The following is a 21,935-nucleotide window of genomic DNA, read 5'->3' as shown; positions in this document are numbered from 1 at the left end:
TTCTGTTTTGCTTTTCTGTCCAAGCCTTATAACCAGACATCCTTTGTTGTGACTTCTGCATGTTCCCAGAAATAGGAAGCCAAAACAGAGGTGACTGAGTAGCTAAGATTTAAGGTTATCAAAGCATTGTTTTAGCTGCATGAGTGGAAAAGCATATATTGATTTGTATTTATACTGGAGGAAAAACTTAAGGACTTAGAAGTAGGATGTATTTAGGGGCAAAAGAGCCAGGAGGACTTAGGCTCACTATGCCAGAGACTAGAAGAGGAATGCACTGTCCTGTGTCACTTACCCAGTCTTTTTCTTGCTTCAAATACAGGGGAACTTTCTGTGCATAAAGTCTTCTTTTTCTACTGGAGTGAGCGGTATCTCTGTAGTCAGTTCCTGATGACTTGTGGTTGGGTTATCTTGTGTCACAGGCGGCAGATGTCTGCCCTGATGCAAAGAGAACTTTCGGAGGAATTTGTTACCTAATACCTCGCGCTGTGCAAATACTGTCTATCAATGCCAGGATCAGTTTATGTGGGGAACTGAAATTGCTTTTACCTGGCTTAAAGCTAACAAACTCTCTTAGTCTCAAGGTATGTTATCTAGACATGCGTTAGTGATCTCTGTGCTCCTAATAGTCAGCTTGGATCTGACTGTAGTTTTGAGCCATTTCCGTAGCATACCCAGACTTTTTGATATGGATCCGATACGGATCCATTGCCTCTCCATAAATACTCCAAAGCCCCTGATTTTTAAAGGTATTTGTAACCAAGTTATATGTATATGCATGGCGCCCCCTTATTTCTAACATTGTGCCAATCTCATAATCCCTTTTCTTGGAGCACTCTGGAGTATGGTGCAGATGCACCCGGGTCTGGCAAGGACTTCGCTGCCTGGAATTCATAGCTCCTGGCTGGGCCCTTGCTGATGGCTTGCAGAGGCAGCGTGGTGTATGTGCACTGCATCCCAGTGTGTCACGTAGCAAGGATACTACGGAATTTTCTATTCTCCTGCGTGCCCGAGCTCCCCTTACCCTGGGTAATGCAGGTTAAGGTGTTCATATGCAGAATGTGTCTTGGGATACCAACACTTAAATGCTGCAGATACCGTTGGTTTGCAGTTGGATATTGCCCTTGATACCATCTGGTAGTGCTGGTCCTCCTTGGACCTACAGGAAATGAAATGGGCATGGTTTTCAAACCGAGTAAGGAATCAGTGGCCTTTAATGAAACAATAAGCGAGTATCGTTTGATTAAACTGATTTTTCATAGGGGAAAAAACCCTTAAAGTAACAAAGTACTGCAAAAGCTTTTTGCAGCTATAAAATAGGTGTGTGTATATCTTTGTTAAAAGGTTGAAATACTTAGTTGCAAATTTTATTCATACTGAAATACGATGTATAAGATTTCACCTCCGAGTAGAATATAGTGGCCAAGTTTAAATTCCAAAGATAGGTGCTTATTTTGGACATGGTGATGGACACTTCATTATAGTGGTGCTAAAGTAAATACTGCTAATTTAAGGCTCTGACTAAACTCTGGAAATGCTTTTAAAAGTTTAATGTAAAAGGTATGTTTTATAAAAATATGTATTACTTCCTTTTAAGCCCAGTTGTGTGAAATTCTTATTAAATTGTGTTTCCTGGAGAGGTATTAAATAGTAATTCTGGCCAGGCAAAACCATGATTAAACAGTGCTGTTACAAAGGCAACATGGTTTAGGATGCAGTGTGCATGAGGCCTGAAACTTTCTGCTAGCGGACTACAGGCAATTAACTTAACAGCTGCATCTGCAAGACTGCAGACTGGGCAGAACTACTTCCCTTTGCCTTGCAGCAGTACTCAAAACCAGAAGATATGATGATGCTAGCCAAGAGCTTAAAGATGTCTGGAGAAAAACGTCCAACGGTAGGGAAGATAAAGGCGATGCATTAGTGAAGGGTGGTAGAGCACAGGACACACCCTTGTGAGTTCGTGAAATCTGGAAGAGATTGCGAGAAGAAAATATTCCAGTTTTGAAGATGCCAGGAATTTTGACCAGGAAAGATGATTTTTACAATACGCTTATGTTTTATTCTTGACACTATCTAACAAGAAGGGAAAAACCGTATGGAAGTGCAGGCAGAGGGACAGGACTGTAATTATGTTGAAAGTTGTTGCGAATGAAAGCTGTCTCTGGGAAGCGTTTTAATTTTTGAAGCCTTATACATTCCAGAAGAAGTACATATCTCAGGTCATGAGAAATCCAGCTGGATGAGGGACTAAAAAAGCAACTTGCTACTAACTGCCATGTGGAAAAAGCTGTTTGGGGGGAAAAAGGAGCATTTGAAGTGACTTGGGTGATACCATTGAAATTAAATATATCTAATCCAAGTTCCTTCATCCAACGTTACACAGTTCAGAGGAAGTTACAAGCAAAGGCTTCAGAGTGTGTTTGAAAGAAAGAAAAGGGGAAACTTCAGATGGGGACGTGCATCAACAGCTGCTCTGAACAACCCGTAGATTTTGGTATCGTGTTTAGGAAGTGACAGAGAAATCTGTATTCAGCCAGTTGAACACAGCTTACAGTTGTTGAACTGAACTGTGAGCCTGACCCTAAGGTTCATTACTGCTGGTGAACCTGAAAATCCATATCTGACTACACAGGGGACTGCAGGTGCTTAGGTGCTGTGTGTCCATGTGATAGCTTTGTAAGAGCAAAAAAAGATTTGTCCCTATGTATTTTTGCAAATAGAAGGAGTAGAAAGATGTGCTGGTGCTCAGTCTTTGCTACAGTTGGGAAGTAAAGATAGTGATCAGCCTGTGCTTGGTAACAGCTCACAAAGATGACTTCCCTTTAGAAACTTCAATTAAATTCAAATGGAGGAAAAAGCCTCAAGTCACAGCCCAGAATTTCAGGACAGCTCGTCATTTCCTTTTTAAAGAAGATAATTTATCTCAAAGAGAACTGTGGTTAGTATTTAAAAGCCCAAGGTTTTATTATTGGTGGGCTTTGGTTTTGGTGACAGCAAATAGTTATTTGAATTGCTGGAAATCTTGGATATCTGAATCTCCTTGAGCCTAATGTTTAAAGGTGCACTGGATATTTCCAAGAGAAATCTGACTTGTTAGGCTCTTTGCAAAGTAGTTTCTCAGCACAGATCAAACAGAATTTGCCTATCTGGCATGACAAAGTGATGGAAGAGATATAATTATGTTGTATAAGTTAACTTAAATCCTTATTTTTAATGAGTGGAAAACTTCAAAGTTATAAAATGATGTAATGAGGATTCTATTGCAAAGCTCACGTGTTTTATCTTTGCAATCTATGAAGGTGTTGAAAGCAAAGGCAGTTAGGCATCCCGTTTGTCTTGGCTTTTCCTTGTGGGTAGGCTCTGAGCTTCTTGGTGTCTTCAGAATCCCCCCCGAGGTATTTTGCTTGCTAGTTTGTGTGCAAAATGTGAGGTGGTGATTTAAATCCGAAATTTCAGTGACACATCGGCAATACTGAGTGGTCTGTGCCTCGTCTAGACATCTGACAAACTATTACAGCCATTCGGGGGGAAAGAAAAAAAAAAACAGTTTTCAGTAATTCAGACCCCAGTTGCTGCTGCAGTGGCTGCTAGCTGGAATTTGTTTTAAAGTTTGATTCTTACCAGTTAAACATTGCTTCAGCGTGGAACTTTATATGTGTGCTGAGCTTCTGGATGAGGTCAAATGCAGGGCAGCCAGTCATTTTCTGCTGTCTAGCTCTGTCAAATTGTCTTACATGAATGTAATACTGCCTTGGTTGCATAAGTAAGAAAGCTGAAAAGATATAAATGTCAAGATAGCCAAGTTCCCACGGAAGACTGGTTTAGAACTGGAGCTTATATTAAAGCTCATGTTACTTACTGGCCTAATTAAACTAGACATACCTGCCAAATGTATAAATAAAGTGTATGACTGCATTGTGCTTACGCAGCTCCTTGATACCAGCAGTATCTTGTCAGGTGTTTTACTTCTTAAGGGGCTTCGTTTTGGTGGGAGATAATGCTCCCTTGGGGTGGCAAGCAGTTCTGTAGCAACAAATTATGCAGTTGTGTGAAATTTATTTTGCAGCCTGAAAGAATGATTTATTTACAGTACTATATGGTACAGAACTCACATCTCATCAACGCAAGCATCACCTCTTCTGCCACTCAGTTGAATAAATCACACTTTAGCACTAGCTGACATTTTGCATTGTTTTCCTAAGAGCGTCATTTTTGATTTGCACTGATAGACTCAGCTTAATGCAATTTCCTTTTTGTGATTATTCCCTGTAATCTTTTATTTACACTGAATTTTTATTGAAGTATTTAGAAGCAAATGTACTTCTGAATGTAAAATGTGCTTGTAAATTTAATACTTGCTTTCATATTTAGGAAGAGTCCCATTTCCTCCAGCATATGAGCTGAAATCCAAGTGGGAAAACCTGCTGGGACCTGAATATGAAGTTATGGTATGTTATCTTTCAATGAACTACACTCATGTATGTGTTGCTTTTTTGTGTTTTTTCTTTTTTTTTTTTTTTTTAATTACACATCTGTGAGCTTATCATTACAGGCTGTTTATAGAACAGCTCAGTGTTTGGAACAGATCAGTAACATCAAATTTTGCTTCCATTAACATCAAGGCTGAAATACAGAAATTGTAAAATTAATATATTTTTAAAATCTGTTTATATGGATACTGTTGTTACATAGAAACTAGACAGAAACAGGGGTATAAAAAAATCAGCTGTCCTTTTAAATCTACATCACAGCAGCCACTTAAAAGATGTGTTCTTTTTGTGATTTCATTTATGATCTGTTTGTTTTATTGTGCACTGGGAAAAAAAAGGCTCAGAACAGAGCTCCCATGTTTCATGAAGAATCTTACGATTTTATTAGAAGAATGAAAGAATGATTTTCAAACATACTGGGAAAATAGGAAGTAATTCAAGGTAGTGTAACTTTATGGTGCCAGTGCCTATTAGATATTTCTTCACCTCGTATTAAATGATTGCCAAGCAAAAGATTATTTTGATGAACTGTCATAAGGAGTTGACTGAAATTGTAATTCAGTACTGCTTTTCAGGGCTGCGTTAGTCAGGGAGTACAGATAGAAGTCTGCAGACAATGCTCTTTCTGAAGCCTTAAGAAATTCTCACTGCCACCACCAACATGCCCTGTTTGCCTTTGCATGGCTTGTCCAATTGATTTAGAGACACTTATTTTTACTACTTGGAGTAGCCATCATTCCAATTGCTCGCTGGAAGATTTAAAGGAGCTTTAAGAATTGTCTTGAGAAACTTGCTTCTCTTCTTTCCATTAGCACTCCTTTAAGATCTGAAGTTCGTATAAGATTATGTACATGATGTAATAAATCTGTTTGGCTGCCCACTTCAGTTGCTTGATATTCCCATCCTTGCATTTCAAGAGTCTGATATTTCTTCCCTTAGAGCTATCGTGCTTCCCACAGAGGACGCAAACCTGCTTAGTGTGTGAAACTGTCTGTTTCTAATTCTTCTTGAGCTGCCGCCAGTGAAATGGCAGGAGTGAGAATCATAGCATCGTTTCTGTTGGAAAAGACCCTGTAGCTCAAGTTCAGCTATCACCCGGACGCTGCCAAGTCTGCTGTGACACCGTGGCCCTGAGGAGCCACCTCCATGCCCCTCTTAAATCCCTCCAGGGTCCGTGTCTCTACCGCTTCCCCGGGCAACCTGTTCCAGCCCCTAACCACCCTGTCTGTGAAGAAACGCTTGCTAATATCCATTCTGGACCTCCCCTGGCAGGAGTTGAGGCCATTTAATGTTAATGGTTGTTAAAATGTTAATAGTTGGGCCTGTTAAATAATAGAAGGAAACTGTTATGGCAGCCTGGTTGGAAAGTCGGTTTTTGGTTCTTCTGGTTTTTGTTATATGAGCCTCCCTCTGGTCGTGCTTGGCTGTGTTCGTAACGGTGTTTAGCTTGAGTTCAGCCTGCTCAGCCCCTGTTCACACTGCTTCGCCCCTACTCTCAGCTCCCTGAACCTCCCCTGAAGGTGACCGCAAGTTGGAGTCCTTCTCCCCAGTATTCCCCAGTTGTTTGACGAGAGGATTTAGTGTCACTCGCGGCCTCCGTGTTTCCGATCCTCTGTGGCACCAACTCAGGGAATGAAACTGAGATCCTGCTGAAATGGAAGGAGGCCCTAGGAGCCTGTGTGGGGATTTATGGCTGTGTGGTATTTGTTGCCAAGTACCTAACCGTGAAGAGTCAAGCTGAGGAGTTATCAGTCATAGATTCATTTAGTTACAACTGAACGGACACCAAATGGATTCTGTCTGCTGGGAAAAACACCCTAGGTACTGGAAAACAAGATGCTGGGAGCCTTGTTTAAAGTTAAACTGAAAGAAAAAGCCGAGACTTAACATTGTTTTGTAGATACTTTGTTAAACTAGAAATTTCAACAGGAGCCTGAAGGAAAACAGTTACCTGATTTTTGCAAGGCTATATATGTTTCCAGTTCTAACAAGTGTAGCAATCCTCCCAGACATGCTCCATTTCAGTGTCCCAAGCTCCAACCTTGGGCCATGGATCACTATAGATTTCATCTTATTACAATTTAAATTTGAATAAATAACCTTCTAAGGTTACAGATAAATTCTGTGAAGGAAGAGCATTACAAGAAAATTGGTGGTAAATGTTATGGTTATTTTGTTCAAATAAATAAACTAAAGGTATACTGAAGGGATTTCTTGTCCCTGTTCTAAATGATCCATTTTCCATTCAAATTTGGTAATTAAACTCATGTATTTCAAGCCATGTTAGAAACATGCTGCAAGAGATTGTGGTTTAGTCTAGATGTTAGATGGCTGTACTGTAGCCTGAAGTAATAACTTTAGCTATTATACTTTTAAAATTCTGATCGGCAAGTTGCTGTGGGTATTTGTGTCAAACATAATGGCATTTTGTGCTTATACAAGATTACTGGACTTGACTAAAATTGTCGTTCAGATTTCAAGAATAGGATAATGTTGGAGTCTGCTAATAGGGCGTAATCACAACATTCCTAGATGTTAACTTTTGTGCATCTAAAAAACTTATCTGACACTTATTTAAAATTATTTTGCATCAATGACTGTTTAAATACAGCTTATTTTGCCTTTTTTTTTTTTTGGTCCAGAATTGATAATTCTGGTAAAGTCTGTATTGTCCTGCTGTTGAAAATTGTTATGCTGTACAATTTTTAGGTTGTGAATGTGGATATGCCCATCACGGATGACTCAGAGCTCCAGAAGTACTCAAAGGTATGACTTGCATGATTTCCTTCATGGGATACGTTGGCAGAGTAATTCCAGGAAGGCATGATTCAAAATTCCAGACTTGTGTATTTCAGAAATTTTGAGAGATTCCAGCTTTCTGTCTCTCTTGCTTTTCCGAAAGAGGCTGCCCATGTCCTGCTTATTTTCTGGACCGGTCCAATACTTTTTCATAGAATGGGCAAATGCACCTTAAAAAAAAAAAAGGGAAAATTAAGATGAAGCTTAAGGAAAGGCATAAAAGGGATGTATGCATGTAAGACTCAAATTGTCAGGCACTTAATTGTATTAAAATTCATTTATGGAATAATTGTTGAAAGTCACTACAGAATGGAGCAGAGATGATAACTCTGCTTAACAGTGTTGTGGTCCTGCAGAGGGATTTGCCGTAATGATCCTATCTTAGGGTGGGGCATCCTTTAGTTGGAATGGTCAGAGCTGAAATTAATTTCTGTCTTCTGAAGTTTTTGATAAACGTTCCTGATATGTGTGTTAATGTTGTACAAAACAGATTTTTATAAGTGATGTATTTGTATGCTCACGGAGATATCTTAGTGAAGAAAGGCCACAAACTCATAATCAAGCATGGTTGTGAGGAAATGCCAAGGGTCAATGGCTTACTCCTTTGACTTGAATATTCGAAATAAACTGGGGAAACTGAAGGAGAGTCAGTGTTTCAACTTCAGTAATAAAAAGTCAGAAAATTGCTAACCTGAAGGAGCAGATGCTGCTGATTATCTTTACCTCCTCTCCCCAGATTGCCATGATTCCTGCTGTCTTTTCTGGATAATGCATCACTTTTATGCTAGTCTTCCTAATACTATCACAAAGACACTCATGATTGGAGGCTTCCTGGAGGGGGGGGGAAAAAAAAACTGAGAAAAGGCTAACACAAAGTGATTGATTTTTACATTGCAGAAATAAGGATGCCAGTACTGTTAGATGTTTGCAGGGGGCTCTTCATGGATACTTTTTCTGCCTCAAAAGTAGTGTAGATCCTCAAGGAACAAGACAGCTGATCCTGTTATTATTGACCTAGTATAAAATGGTGCTGACAGAATTTCTGTCAGCTTTGTTGAAACTCACCTTTTGGGTAGGATAGACTTTAGGCGGTACTTGTCTTCCCTGCAGTTTTTCAGTATGCTAACATTATTTAAGAGTACAGTGCAAATTGCCTTTCCCCCAAAGGACTGACCGGTTGTTTTGACTTGTGCAAATGGTTCACAAAGAGAAATGATAGACCCTTGTGGTGTAACACAGATGATGTCAGTTGAAGATTTAATCATTTTTTTGTTTCATTTGGTGAGCTGTTGCATCCTGAACGTGTTTATATTATGATAGATACAGATACTTATTGTCTCATTGTTTGACAGCTATTACCCATCCACACTTTGAGATTAGGAGTTGAGCTTGACACGTTTGATGGGCATCATTACATATCATCAATTGCTTCGGATGGTCCTGCTGCAACACTTGGTCTTCTGCAACTGGAGGATGAGCTTCTAGAGGTAAAAAAAAAAAAAAAAAAATAAATAAAAAAAAACCAACTCTAATATATTCTTTAATCCTTCTTTAAAAGGCTCATATTACTTTTTAGTTTGTCTGCAGTGTGTGAAATAGTTGTATTAAAGAGTTGATTGTGGAAGCAGATAGAGCAGCAGTCTCACAGTCGTTTTCTTCACCATTTCATTCCTCCTTTATGGACAAAATGGTGACTTCCCGTGACCTCTTTTCTGAAGAGTTTAATATGATTATCAAGAGTCATAAGGGTAGAGATAATGTATTGAATGTACTTGTATCTGTGATCCTTCAGTCTTTTGAGCAATTTAGCATTAGCTTTTACACTCTACATGGTGGGTAATCTTTCTTAATATTTCTTTCTTAATATTTCTTTCTTAATATTTGTCACTTCTAAAAAATTTACAGCAGTCTCAGAAAGAATGATTCCTGTTAAGCATTATAACTTGGTGGTTGAGTGTTGAAAGACAATCGTGTTCAAGGTAGTACATCGCTTTGTTTAAATATGTATAAAGAGGTATTGGGACAGCTTTGAAGTTACCAGAATCAGGCCGGACCCATCAGCTCAGGAAAAATATGAAATTAATAGTATTAAAAATATTATCTGTTTTGTGTGTGTATGTATATCTATCAACGTCTCAGACTGCAAATAGTCATTAACATTTCCTGTTGAACACTGTCTCTTAGTGGAATATTTTGAATTTGAGGGTTTTTTTAGTGGATGCAAAGAACATTTAATTGACATCAATGAGAACAGAATTAGGCCTTCTGAAAGATTAATTTGGTAGCTGCACTGCTCTATTGCCTTTACTTGTTGTTCACCATTTAACATCAAAAATTTATACTGATATAAGACCTAAAACATTTTTTTCAGTTATCACTTAATGGAGGAAATCTTGATTCCTGAAGCAAGGGATTAATGGAATGCTGAAAGTGTTGTTTAAATTTCTTGGCCACTAAACAAAAAATTGTATACTAAAAGCAATGTGCTAAAGAGTGCTGCAGAGTAACTTAGGAAACATTAATTGTAGATATTTTAAACAATTTTACTTATTACTGTATGTTTACAATTAAGTTCACAGATATGTTCAGACCTAGTGAGCATACATTTTTTTCTACTCTGTAGCTGGAAAAAAAATAACCAACAAAATAAAAATGTGCTCCAGGGCTAAAGCTATGTATGCCAGGTTTAGCCCAGAGTGTGTTTTTGCAGCCAAGTTATAAATCCCTTTAAGTACGGGTTTGCAATGGAAAAAGTGACAGCCACATTCCCCAAACAAGCAGCTCTACCTGGGCCTGATACAGTCGGGATTAAAATGTGATCAGTACAGGAATTTTCTTTAATATGCAGAAGGTTGAATGCTGATTATTTTTAATGATGTGTTTGAATTATGATAGAAAGCATGGTATTTTCTTTTTTTCTCTAATTTTAGCTAATTTCATGGTGTTCTTTTTTAGGAGTAAATTGCTTCCTTGTGTCCTAGTTTTGCTAGTTGAAATTTCACCGACTCCTATTTGATAGTGCAAGTAACTACAGGGCTGTGGTAACTGAATGGGGTATTTGGCACCTTGTGTGTTTAGAGGCTTATTTCTGGCAGCTTGAAAAGGAGAAATGGGAGTCCCCGAGTCTGCTTGGGAGTGCACAGTAGCTCTTCTCCATCAATCACAATATGCTGAGAAATGCTGGTAACTTTCCACCACACTGCCACTCTCATGCATTAAAAAATCCTTACGCGTAGATACTTCTGTTTAAATAATTAACTAATGGATTAGCCTGATAGCTCAGCAGTTGCTGCAATTCTTACAGGAAAAAAACGTGGCAGTTCATCTTACCATGTTGGAGGCGAGCTACACCACTTTGAATTTTCTCCTTAGCTGGCTTTTAGGAGGAGAGGAACTCCGTGTTTCTCAGCAGTATAAGCTACATTTACACTGTAAAAAGTAGGAAGAAAAGATGGAAAAAAGAGAATATGAAAAACAGTGAAGTCTAAAGTGAGATTGTTGTGTGGTCTTGCACAAAACTGAGCCCATCTAAAGCATAGGGAGATCTGTGGTTTCTTGGAAATTTGGAAAATTGAATTTCTCTTTTTAAAGTCCAACAAATGAGCCTAATGCTAAAAAGAAAAAAAGAAAAAGAAGCCCATCAGAGAAATAGGTGAAAATGAAATTACAACACCAGGAAAGGTTTGGAGTAGGAAACGTGGTGAGCAGAAGAGGAGTTGTAGGAAGCTGAAGAGAGCAGAGACATGATGTAGCTGTAGTCACAAGATCTTGCAGATGAAGTTCAACATTTATAGTAATGCATGTGTACTTAAGAAGCATGTGTTAATAACACTATGCAAGCTTTGCTGTAATTCCTCGGTAAAAGTAGATTTTCATATGCAGTTGGGAAAGACAAATACACAAAAAATTAATAAAAGAATCTGGTTGACATCCTTTTAAATAACTTAGTGTGGATGTGTGTTTTCCCTTCTGTGCAGGTAAATGGAGTTCAGCTGTATGGAAAGTCACGCCGTGAGGCAATCACTTTTCTGAAAGAAGTGCCACCTCCATTTACGATGGTTTGCTGTCGGCGACTTTTTGATGATGGCAATGAGTCTCTTTTGGATGAACCCGTTGTGGGAGTTTCACCTCCAGAACAAAAGGTAGACTTCTCATGTCATTCAGTTGGGTATAAGGACAACAACTTTTGTTTTGGGAAAGTGTGTTTCTGTTTTCCTTCTGTTGTTTGATCCAGACTTTTCAACAGTCTTAAACAACATTACTTAAAATATATTTGTAGTTATACAAGTCGTTTTTGTACTCAGTTGTCATATACAGCTACCTTTGGGCTTGTAAGTGACTGCTGGTGTTTCGGTGAAAGATGGTTCATGTTTGCAGCAGTGTTACTTTTACTGCAGTTTATACAGGTTGGTGATGAGAAACTTCATTGTACTATAAATACAAGGTAGGTAAATCACCAAGCTAGCATGCTGACTGTGTACATCCCATTCATCATTCTTTCACCTAATAGGTGAGTGAGAGCTTTGAATTATATACTAAATCACATCCTTGCCGCCATTAGCTGATTACTTCCATGTTCTGAGTAGTTTTTTTATAGAACTGGAAAAATATTAAATTTAATGTTTCTTTCCATTGCAGAAGCTTTAAAGTCTCAAACTAAAGCTTGACACTTGTAACGGTTGTTCCTATTTATAAAAAGTATTTACACCTTGATTTCTCATCTTTTCTGATGTAATTTCCCGTAAGCTAGGATTTCTGGGAGGAGAGTTAAACATGAAATATGGATGTTTCATGGAAGAGTAGGGTGCACAGTGTCATGCTTTTTTGTAAAAGGCCGTTTTCGTTGCAAACAGAACTTGATCCGTCACAGTTTTTTGACCATGTGTGTTAAAAAACATTTTCTACGTGCAGACTATCAGTTGCATATCTTTGCCATAAGGCAATACTGGATGAACAGAGGTCGTGTTTTCCATAGAGTAGTTTCACAATATTTCTGCTTTCTTTTGACAAAATAACAAGAAGGAGTGCATGTGTGGGGGAAATTCCTTCCTTTTGCCTCATAGTAGTGCTCTGTGTGCTAGGCATATCTGTCCAAAGAAATGAAGTTAAATGCATGAAGTTACGGCTGTAACATTTTTCTCGTGACATACATCGATAGTTTGTAAAGATTATATTGGTAAAATACCACTTAAGTTAAAACATGCATTTTAAGTTAGACAAAAAAGATGTCTTTTTGGAAGATGTGTTTATGAAGCTCTCCTTAAACAGTGAAACTGTGTAACTATACCTCTTTCTCAATTTCTGTGATGAGGTGTAAAAGAAACTTTTTTTTCATACTAAATACTACTTGTATAGTTACAATTTAAGAGTTTGTCTACATATTTATTGCCACAAGTGTCCGATCATCTCTCTAACATCTGGTCTTTCCATAAGCTGACTGTGACTGGTTAAATCTTTTATGCTAAGACATTTATTTTTCCTTTATGCATCTAATGGGACAGCTGAGGTTCATCAACATGTAACAGGTTAGTAATATTGCTACGACTAATTTGTCTAATACGTAGGTATTCATATGCCAGGTTGGGCTCCAGTGCTCAGAACACGTAGGCATAGGAGCAAGGGAGTGTACAAGGCAGCAAGTTGCAGAAGGTACCGCTATCTAAAACTGGATTTGGTGTTCAAAGAAGTTGTAATTCAATAAAAGGTCATATTTTAGGGCATGTATGAGCCATTAATAATAATCAAACTTTTAATAGTGCTTGTAAAGAACTCCAAAGCATAGTATTTGAACTAGAGTTTTTATTTTTCAGGTGAAACCTGAGGAAGACATTAATCCTGAAGAAGAAGAAGGGGAATTAGCGTTATGGTCTCCTGATGTGAAGGTTATTGAACTAGAGAAAGACAAAAATGGCTTAGGATTCAGCATTTTAGACTATCAGGTATACTTTCTATATCACTAAATATTAAAAATTCTGTTGATCCTTTTCTTATATGGTGCCTTAAGGTGTTTTGCAATGTTGATTATTGGGTCAAGTCATCAACTTGGTGCTTGGGCCCCGAAACTCTGTAGGGAAAAGTAGTTTATTTCTAGGCCAACTCTATAAACTATAGTGTACAGCTTATTCAAAACTAGTCTGATTATTGACTGTGATAAAGTGCAAAATTTCTAATCAGACTTTACCTCATAACTCTGAGTTTAATGGCTAAATGTTGGGGGGGATGATTTTTAGTTTGTTTTATTTTGTTTTAACTTGGAATGACTTCTCAGGTGTAGTGCAGAAAAACTTTCTTAGGTATTGCAACATCACTTATGTACCATATTTAATTAGTCTTTTTCTTTCTGCCCTTGCTGCCCCAAATCGCTTTTATTTATAAATGCAGTGGTAGTCTGCAATCTGTGGTCCCACTCAAGTCGTGGAAAGATTCAGCATTTCAGACATTGAATCAAGCCATAAAAGCAAAACTATCTGATTTCTAAGGAGAGTTTATGAAGTTAAAGTTTTACCATGACTGCCCTTCACAGTCAAAAGGGAATGTCAGGGCTCACAGGTGAATTTGTGTTGCAAACTCAAGTTTCTGTAAAATATAAATTTGCTTTAATGAATTGCTTTAATGTATTAGTATAAGAATAGAGATCGAAGAACCTAATTAACAAGTTTTTCAATTATGCCTCCTTGCTTAAACTATTAAACGGGCATGCTGGAGATGAAGGTAGAATTTTCAGTATTAAAAAAAAAAAAAAGACTTTCAGTAGCCATTTATAGCTTAAAAGTGATTTCTCCAAGAAGAAACATTTTTTGGCAGGTTATATGCTTAATTGTTAAATTCTTTAGAAATCAACAGAAAAGTGTTTAATTGGGGGAAAATTCTTCCAAAGTTAGTTAATTATTCTTTCCAAAATATTGGCTTCAATTGAATGTACAGAAACTCAAAATCTGAAGTCAGAATGAAATGTTCTTAATTTTTCTAGTCAACAGGATATATTTTTTAACTTCTAACCGTCATACTTGTAAGGAAATAAAACAGTTGGATCACTCTTCATAATAATATACACATCACATCTGAGTGCTGCCTTAACATTGTAGTTCAATAAAATGTATTCAACTGTTCTGCATAAATGTCAAGTGATGTAAAATTCAATTATATTTTTGATACAATAGGACGTGAATTGGGGGTGAATTAAAATAAAAAAATATCTGAAGTATTATGCAAAACCATTAATTCTATATTTTACCAGTGTGATTTAAGATTACTGAAAATAGATCCTGTTAATCATTTTCACTGACACATGTTGTGTTACAGTGCCAGCTTTACTGGAGAGTTGCTAGGAGTCTTTACAGAGCAGTAATACACAGATTTGCTTTTAAGTTCTCATATAATCAGAATTAATGAAGGCTTTAATAACAGGCTTTTTATTTACTTATTCACAGATGCAAATACATGAGCAATGTTGTGATACTTTCAGCTAAATTTAAATATATTCTAATCAATTCTAAATGAGTGGTAAACCACTTAATCTCAGATCTTTATAATTTCAAGACAAGATATTTGTGTATAAAGTATGCTCTTTTGTTTGGGATTTGCCTCTTAGATCTTTTACACTTTTCATCATCTGCAGATTAATTTTTATATAGATATCTGTGGTTGTGTGTGCATTTATGTAAATATATCCATCATATTCTTGAGTGCAGGGCAAAGAAAACAAGTAATTGTCCATGCTAGATTAGAGGGGAGGAAAAATTTGTGTGGTTACTGGGAGACTGTTCAGAATTGCTAAAGCAAGTTTGCTGAGAAGCACAAAATTACAGTGAAGTTTATAATTGTGGTTTAAAGGATCTGGATATCCAACTCTGTTTTTGACTTTTTTTTTTTTTTAATTACCCTTTTAAAAAATAATGAAAGCTTTGAGCCACATACTCTTTGTTTTGTGAAAAGAGATTCAAGGCTTATAGTGGCAAGTACACTGTTTGCACTTATATCCACTGTTCATCTAAAATAAAATCATAGGATTACTCGATGAGCAAATCCAAGATGAATATGCACATGGCTTAGCTTCATGCGTCTAAATGAGGTGCATCAGTGACAAACCAACCCTTTTAGACTCCCATTAGTGTTGGTGGAGGCAGGGTTGGGAGGGAACGACTTTCTGAGAGGTGAGTCTGAGCAGAAGGGCTGTTCTTGGTGCGGAGATTTACACTCAAAGTGATTCTCTCAGTCCGTTACAGAAGCTTAAGGAAACTTTGGTGTTGGGTACCCAGCTCGAAGGGGGTGTGAATATTCAGGGTTTTAAGATCAAAATATTTCTGTATCTGTTGGTCGAAATGGAACTTCAGAAATAGCAGTAGGACTTCAGAAAGATAGGTAGAAAAACTGTGATGCACTGTTATTCTGCCTTACTTCTCACTCTCATCGAGTCATGATGATGCCATCTCTGAAATGCTGTTGCAGTACCGCTGCATACCGGCCCATTTCAGTCGCTACTTGTGAGGGACTGGTGACTGTTACCTGCAGTATTTAAGAACCCCTGAAGCCTGCTCCTCCAGACATGCTTGCGCTGGGGTCTGCTCTGCCAGTGAGCAATGCCAGATGTGCTGCAGAAGTGGAAGAATGCTAATTAGACGCTGGGGTGCTCAGGGTGCTCTGCAAGTATTTTACTACTGCGTTCTCTGAAGCATTTTGAAGCACAAGGCTTTTTACCTTTCCATCTTAATTTTGAGTATAGAACATAATGTGGTGCTGAATGTTCTCCTGGTATACCATTTATACTCTCAGTCATCTGTTTTCTCGAAACGGGTGGCATGCTTGGTGTAAAGGATACCGTGCTTCGGTTGTCTGAAACGCTGCAGAGGCCTCTGAGTACTTAGAAAACTGAGTGCTGAGATCGAGAAATTATTACTCTGGTATATGAATTTTTAATGGGCTGTCTTTCTAATAATGTTTCATCTATCAAACAAATGATAAGCATGTCCCAAGTGGCTTACAGGATATTCCCAGAAATGCACAAGCATAATTCCAATGCCTATATATTTTAATGAACTAATTACAAATTAATTATACCAATTATGCTAAATCAATGGTATTGCTACTTTGTCCTGTGTTTTCTTTTGTCTGTGTTGAGCGATTTAGGTGCTCAAAACAGAGCTTTCTCCGTTATTTATTTATTAATTAAGGCCCTCTTCAGAGGACTGTTCAGGTGTTCCTAAAACTTTGGGATGCCGTTAGAGACCTAGAATAGACATAGCCTTTTTGTCATGACAGGGTTGTATTTGTGCTGTTCAGCTTCACAGGATCACTGGGTATAAAAAGATATCTCTTCCTTTTTGCCAGATGTCCGAATTTCTAAATACTTAGCAGGAAATGTTAAAATGTTTGAAATTGGCATCTTGCTAGCAAGGCTAATACTTGCTGAGGGGGGAGGTAGATGGGAAGGGCTGATCTCGGGCTGTGTTTCTTGAAATGATTGCTTTCAATGGATTTTTTTTTTCCTTCCCACTGTGATGGCTTATTTAAATAACGAGCGTCGAAGAGGTATTAGAATGAAGCCTTCTGTGTATTTTTCTATTGTCACCGCTGTGTTGGGATCTTGTCAAAGCTCTTAGGCAGGGCATTGCTTTTCCTTGATAAAGCCTGGCTGCCGAGCCCGCTGAGGGAGGCCCTGCCGGCAGGCTCGGCCTGCAGCCCGCTTTCTGTGGCGATAAGGCCTCGCGTCGTGCCGCCGGGGACCGAGCAGCAGCCTCCTGGTACGGCTCCACCTCGAGCAGGGACCTGCCCCCCCCCCGGCCATTAAAAAGGTGTGCTGTTCGGTCCTCGGGCCAACTTCTCTCTGAAGTAATATACTCTACCTCCCTTAATTTCCTTGTAATTTCACTTGGAGAAGTTGCTCTCTTTTTCACCTCTTAACTAACTTTTATGTAGTGTTGCTGGCACAGTTAGCGGCAAGCGGGTTTTGATGGTGAGTGAGGGACCCAGTGCGCAGCTTGTAGAGTGCTTTGGGATCATCTGTGATGCAGAGGGCTACGCCAACGGGTTTGAAAGCTTCCAGCTTGTTGGTAACTTCGTCTAGCCTGGAGCTAAACCTCCGAGCCTGCAAGTCAGGAGCTGAGCTGCTGTTATTGAGACCAACCCCTTTTCGTAGAAAGAAGTGAAAATGGAAGAGGGCATGGTGTGCCGGCAGGTTAAATGCAGGAGAAATGCCGGATAAAAATGGCTGCGGTCCCAGGGGGTTAGAGTGAGAGGGAAGAAAAATCACACAAGATGAAGACTTTAAGAGAGAAAAGCGATCCCATTAGTATAAAGGGTACTTTGTGTAGCCCTGAAATAGTGTTTAGCAAAGACCTGGTGCACGCAGGCAAACGGTTCCTGTCAGTGATGTTTTACAGAAATATTGGAAAAACCACAGGTAGCTGAGTCACAGATTTCTTGAGGCAGTATTGACCAGAAGGCAACTTGAATGGTCTGATGAGCTTTTATCAAATTAAACAAAAAGCTGAATGGACTTTATGTGGAGCTTAATTTACTGTGCTTTGAAGTCAGAGTATTTTAAAGCAGCTGTTTCAGAAGTGTGTGAAACTAGAGAGGACGAGGTTCAGAGCGGAGAGGGCTGACATTTGACGTGGCTTGTAGGATCGCTTGGGAGATGCTGTGCTTGGAGGGCAAGTCCCCGAGTACCCGGCTGCCCCAGAGACCTGGCGGTCAGGAGCTCACGGGGTCACCCGTGCTGAGGTGGGTGTAAATATCTGCACATCCGTGCCGGCAGTAACAGGCACGTCCACACCGTGGGCTTCGTGCTACCCAGACCTGAAGCAGCATGAAGTGTGCCTGCCTTCTCCTCCCGGGTCAGTGCTTACCGGGTTTTTACTGTGATCTGACTACAGGGACTCCACAGCTGCCTTATTCCTGGGGTTGTCTTCATTATCATGGTTTTTTTCTTACTGTTGAACTGAAGTCTTTCTCGCTGCACATTCAGCAGGTTCTGTTCTGCCCTTTTCCCAGGGAGCATGGGAAACGATCGTTTTCTTTTTACAACAAAATCGCTGCGCAGTCATTCACAACAGGAAGTGAAGCAATTTAAGTGTCTCTAAATATCTTTTTTTGCTTCTTATACCCCAAACAAACAGACTCCAGATGTAGAGTTACAAAAAAGCAAACTGACTTATTTGTGGAAGGTGGTATCCAACCAGATTTTTTTTCCTATTTTGGACCGTCCAACAGCGAGATGCAGGCTGGAATGTTTGGACAAGTCGCTGCCTAAACATTTGCCCTCTTGTGATAATTTGAGCTTTGTCTGTCTTGTGATAAGTTTGTCATGAACAAAGCAGCATATTCATGTCCTTGTTAAGCACATTTTCACCTGATCATGTGATGGAAACCTGTGGCTCACTTGCAAAAGCTGCACAGCTGTATTAAAAAGCAGTTTTACAATGGCTATCAGCTTGGTACTGGGGAAACTGATAAAGGCAGCTTTTCTCCCATCTCTACAACCCATCCACATTCATTAACATCAAAGTTCTGTAAGCCTCAGTACCAACTGTGTTGGTACTCATCTCACGGAGGATTTGCTTCTCTCCCCCTATGGGAAAGTTCTGCATCCTTTAAATCATATTAAGCTGCTTCATTTGTAAAATGATTCTTAATAGTGTGCCATGTATTGAATTCAATGTAGCTTTTAGAAAAATTCTCTTGGAGTTCAGCTTAAATACTACTTTTCAGGACTGAAGAGCTGGTGAATGCAGCTGAGCACATTCCTGGTGAAGTTTCTAGGATGTTCGTGATTAGTGGTTTCCAAACCTCAGTACGGCAGCACTGAAGGCGTTGGGAAAGCAGAAACCACGTTAATAAGAAATCAAAGAGACTGTGTATCTCAGCGTGAGATACAGACAGATGCGCAGGAATACATTGCTTGGGTAGGTAGAGAAGCTGAAGAACTGGGATGCAGGAAGGCATGTTAGGGCTTGGGCATGCCCTGAAGTTGGGCTGGAGGGAATCATCAGTCTGATTTTGGGTGAGAAGGTAGGAAGGGATCCCGTGCACGGAGTGGCGTGGCGTGTCCTAGGGGTGACGCTCCTGCACAGAGCCCGTCTGTTGTGAGCTGCAACAGCCACTGCTGGGAACAATACCTGAGTGTGCAGAGAGAGCAGAGTGTTACTTAGAACATCTGTTTTTCTTTGGGTTGTCACATATCCTTGAAGTAAATACTGAGCAGTATTATTATTAACCTTTAGAAATGTTTTCCCTGTTCCCCCGAATTCTACCAATCTGGTTGTTCTTTTTCATTTCCTGCTAGAAAGAATAGCGTTTAATAAAAACAAAAAACCCCAAACCAAAGAAATTCATTATTATTCCACAGATGTCTTCTGCCTGCAAGAGAAGCAGAGTACTTAAAGGGCCAAAACTGTAGTTAAAGTTTCTATAAAACACTTAGCAAATCTCACCAAGGGTAAGATAATGTAGATGAAACTAGGGGAAACTATGTGATGGAGGGCTGCTTAACTAAAAGCTGTGCTAGCCTTTCAGTAAGCGTGTGGAGATGGAGGAGCAGCAGGCACGTAAAAACTCAACCCAGCCAGCTCAGAGTCTCGCTCTGAACTTTTGAGATCGAGGTGTGTGTTGGTGCCGATGGGTAAGCGTGAAGAACTCTGAAAGCTTGTGGAAGCTGTGAGGTATTCTGTTTTCTTAATGCCTCACCCTTCTGGGAGGTGCTGCTCCACAAATCCAAATAGTACTGTTGCGCTTAGAGTTTTTCCTGTCCTCCCCTGGTTTCCCCAGTAGCCTTAAAATTCCCTGCAGCCTTTTTCCCACCCTTCTGTCTTCTCCACCATCCATGCTGTCGCAAGTCTTCTTTGGCCACTGTCACTGTCCGCAACCCCTTGTTGGAGGAAGAAATCAAACAAACAAAAAACCCCAAACAAAGCCTACCACCACCAGCCTGTCCTGTCTCCCTACTTTTGTTTTGAAGCTCTTTCTGTAGCAAATTTTCCGTAATTCATGTTTTTTGCTCTCTAGGATGCAAGGTCTCCATGTGGAGAGCTCTGCTTGGTTTGACATTGTGTGCTGCGCTGCCACGGGCTGTTAGCGGGGCTGAGGTCACTGTGCCTACCTGTGGAGCTGCCTGCTTGGCTGTCTGGGTGGATTTTTAGACTATCCAGGTGGATTTTTAGTTCAGGGATTGTTTGAATCCGAAAGCTGGTCAAGCTCAGAGCATGCATTAAGTCCGTTGGCTGCAGGTTATGCAGGTTACGACTCTTTCCCTTGGCACGGTGGTATTTTTCTTTATTCCCACACATCTCTCTCCCTTTTATCTCATCACACAGTGGCTTTCTTCCATTTCCTTATGAGTTCAGGGTTTTTTTTCCCTTATCTCAGTGGCTTTTCCCTGTAGTCAGCATTCAGTGTGTTTTTTGTTTTTTTTTCTGGAGATGGAAGTCTGAAAGTCTGAGGTATTAGGAGACTAATGAATGTAATCCCTGTGACTTTAGCTGTGTTGAGAGCAAATATGAAAGGTGGATGAAACCCCAGGTTGATTGAAAAGTTTGATAAATTAAAAGATAGCGACGTGCACGTGAGCCCACCGCACAGTGCCGCTTTCAAAACTGCCGTAGTCAGTGCCTATCTTTCATCTTTTCTATTCGAGAAGAACAGCAGTGAGCAAGCTCTCTTTCTTCTGGCCGTTCCCCGGGGACACTCGTCCTGGCTGCAGCCTGGGTGAACTGCCGAGGAGCTCTGGCTGTGCCGTGCCCGCTGGCCCCAACGGATGGATGGACAGACGGACGGACGCGCTGAGCGGTCTCTGGCCACCGTGCTCGTTCTTGCTGCAGAGCACCTGGACGACTTCAGGTCACTGATGGTGAAAGCCCGCATGCGGAAAACCCCTGGAGCCACCTACTCCTATTTTCCTGTTCTCTCTTCTCCTTTGGGTGTGGCTCGGGTTTGCTTTTTGTTTTTTCCCCCTCTGTGGATTCCTGCTTCTTTGCTGACACTTCCCACAACGGAGGTTTTGATTAATGCTGGCTGTCCCCTAGAGCTTCTGCAATACTTTGCCTTATTCCCTCTCTGCAGATCAATAAACACTTACGTTTTATTTCCAGTGCTTTGCCTTACATCAGAACAAAGTTCAGTCTTCTTCCTTGGCTGCCTTTCTGTGTCGGTGTGAGCGCAGCACGCCAGCTTGTGTTCCTGTGGCACAGCCAGCGGCCGCTCGCGCTGCGTGGGCCTCTCCCGAAGCAGTCCTGCTCGATTCAGTCTCGTGTGAGTGGAAGTGGCAGAAACAAGTCTTAAACACTTTGTGTTTCCGTGTGCTTGCCCACGGTATCTCGAATTCGCTGGTCGTTGGCCGCAGTGTGAAGCACGGTGGGTGTAACAAAAACTAGCTGAGCACTTACTCAGGGATGGTTTGGGGTTTTTTTAGGCGTTGAGTACCTTTGGCAGTTCTGAAGACCAGCTCCTGTAAATCTGAAGAAGTGAATGAACAGAAGGTTTGAACTGCGGGTCTCAAGCCCAAATTGAGGCCATGTTAAGGAGGGGATTGGACCTCACTCACACCTGGTTCCACCTCTTCTCTGTTCCAGTATGGAAGTACTTAAAGGCTTGGAGAAGGGTGCAGGTTGGTTCTTTCTGGACTCCTGCGCCCAGCTGACTGTCGGTGTGCGT

At 40.1% G+C, this 21,935-nt stretch overlaps 1 protein-coding gene across 7 annotated transcripts in view; it reads left to right on the top strand.

Moving 5' to 3' along the window:
* The window catches only part of PATJ (PATJ crumbs cell polarity complex component), a 148,893-nt gene that overhangs the window by 25,019 nt on the left and 101,939 nt on the right, over positions 1-21,935 (top strand). For all 7 annotated transcript variants that reach the window (XM_080603110.1, XM_080603114.1, XM_080603113.1 and 4 more), the window contains 5 exons: positions 4,372-4,448; positions 7,200-7,256; positions 8,642-8,776; positions 11,267-11,431; positions 13,100-13,228. In XM_080603110.1, the coding sequence (XP_080459236.1) occupies positions 4,372-4,448; positions 7,200-7,256; positions 8,642-8,776; positions 11,267-11,431; positions 13,100-13,228 (563 nt within the window). The remainder of the gene's footprint in view (positions 1-4,371; positions 4,449-7,199; positions 7,257-8,641; positions 8,777-11,266; positions 11,432-13,099; positions 13,229-21,935) is intronic.

The sequence above is a fragment of the Anser brachyrhynchus genome, assembly GCF_964034855.1.
Source record: "Anser brachyrhynchus genome assembly, chromosome: 8".
Taxonomy (NCBI): Eukaryota; Metazoa; Chordata; class Aves; order Anseriformes; family Anatidae; genus Anser; species Anser brachyrhynchus.
The sequence above is the reverse complement of the archived record's forward strand: the minus strand, read 5'-3'. Positions and strand labels throughout refer to the sequence as shown.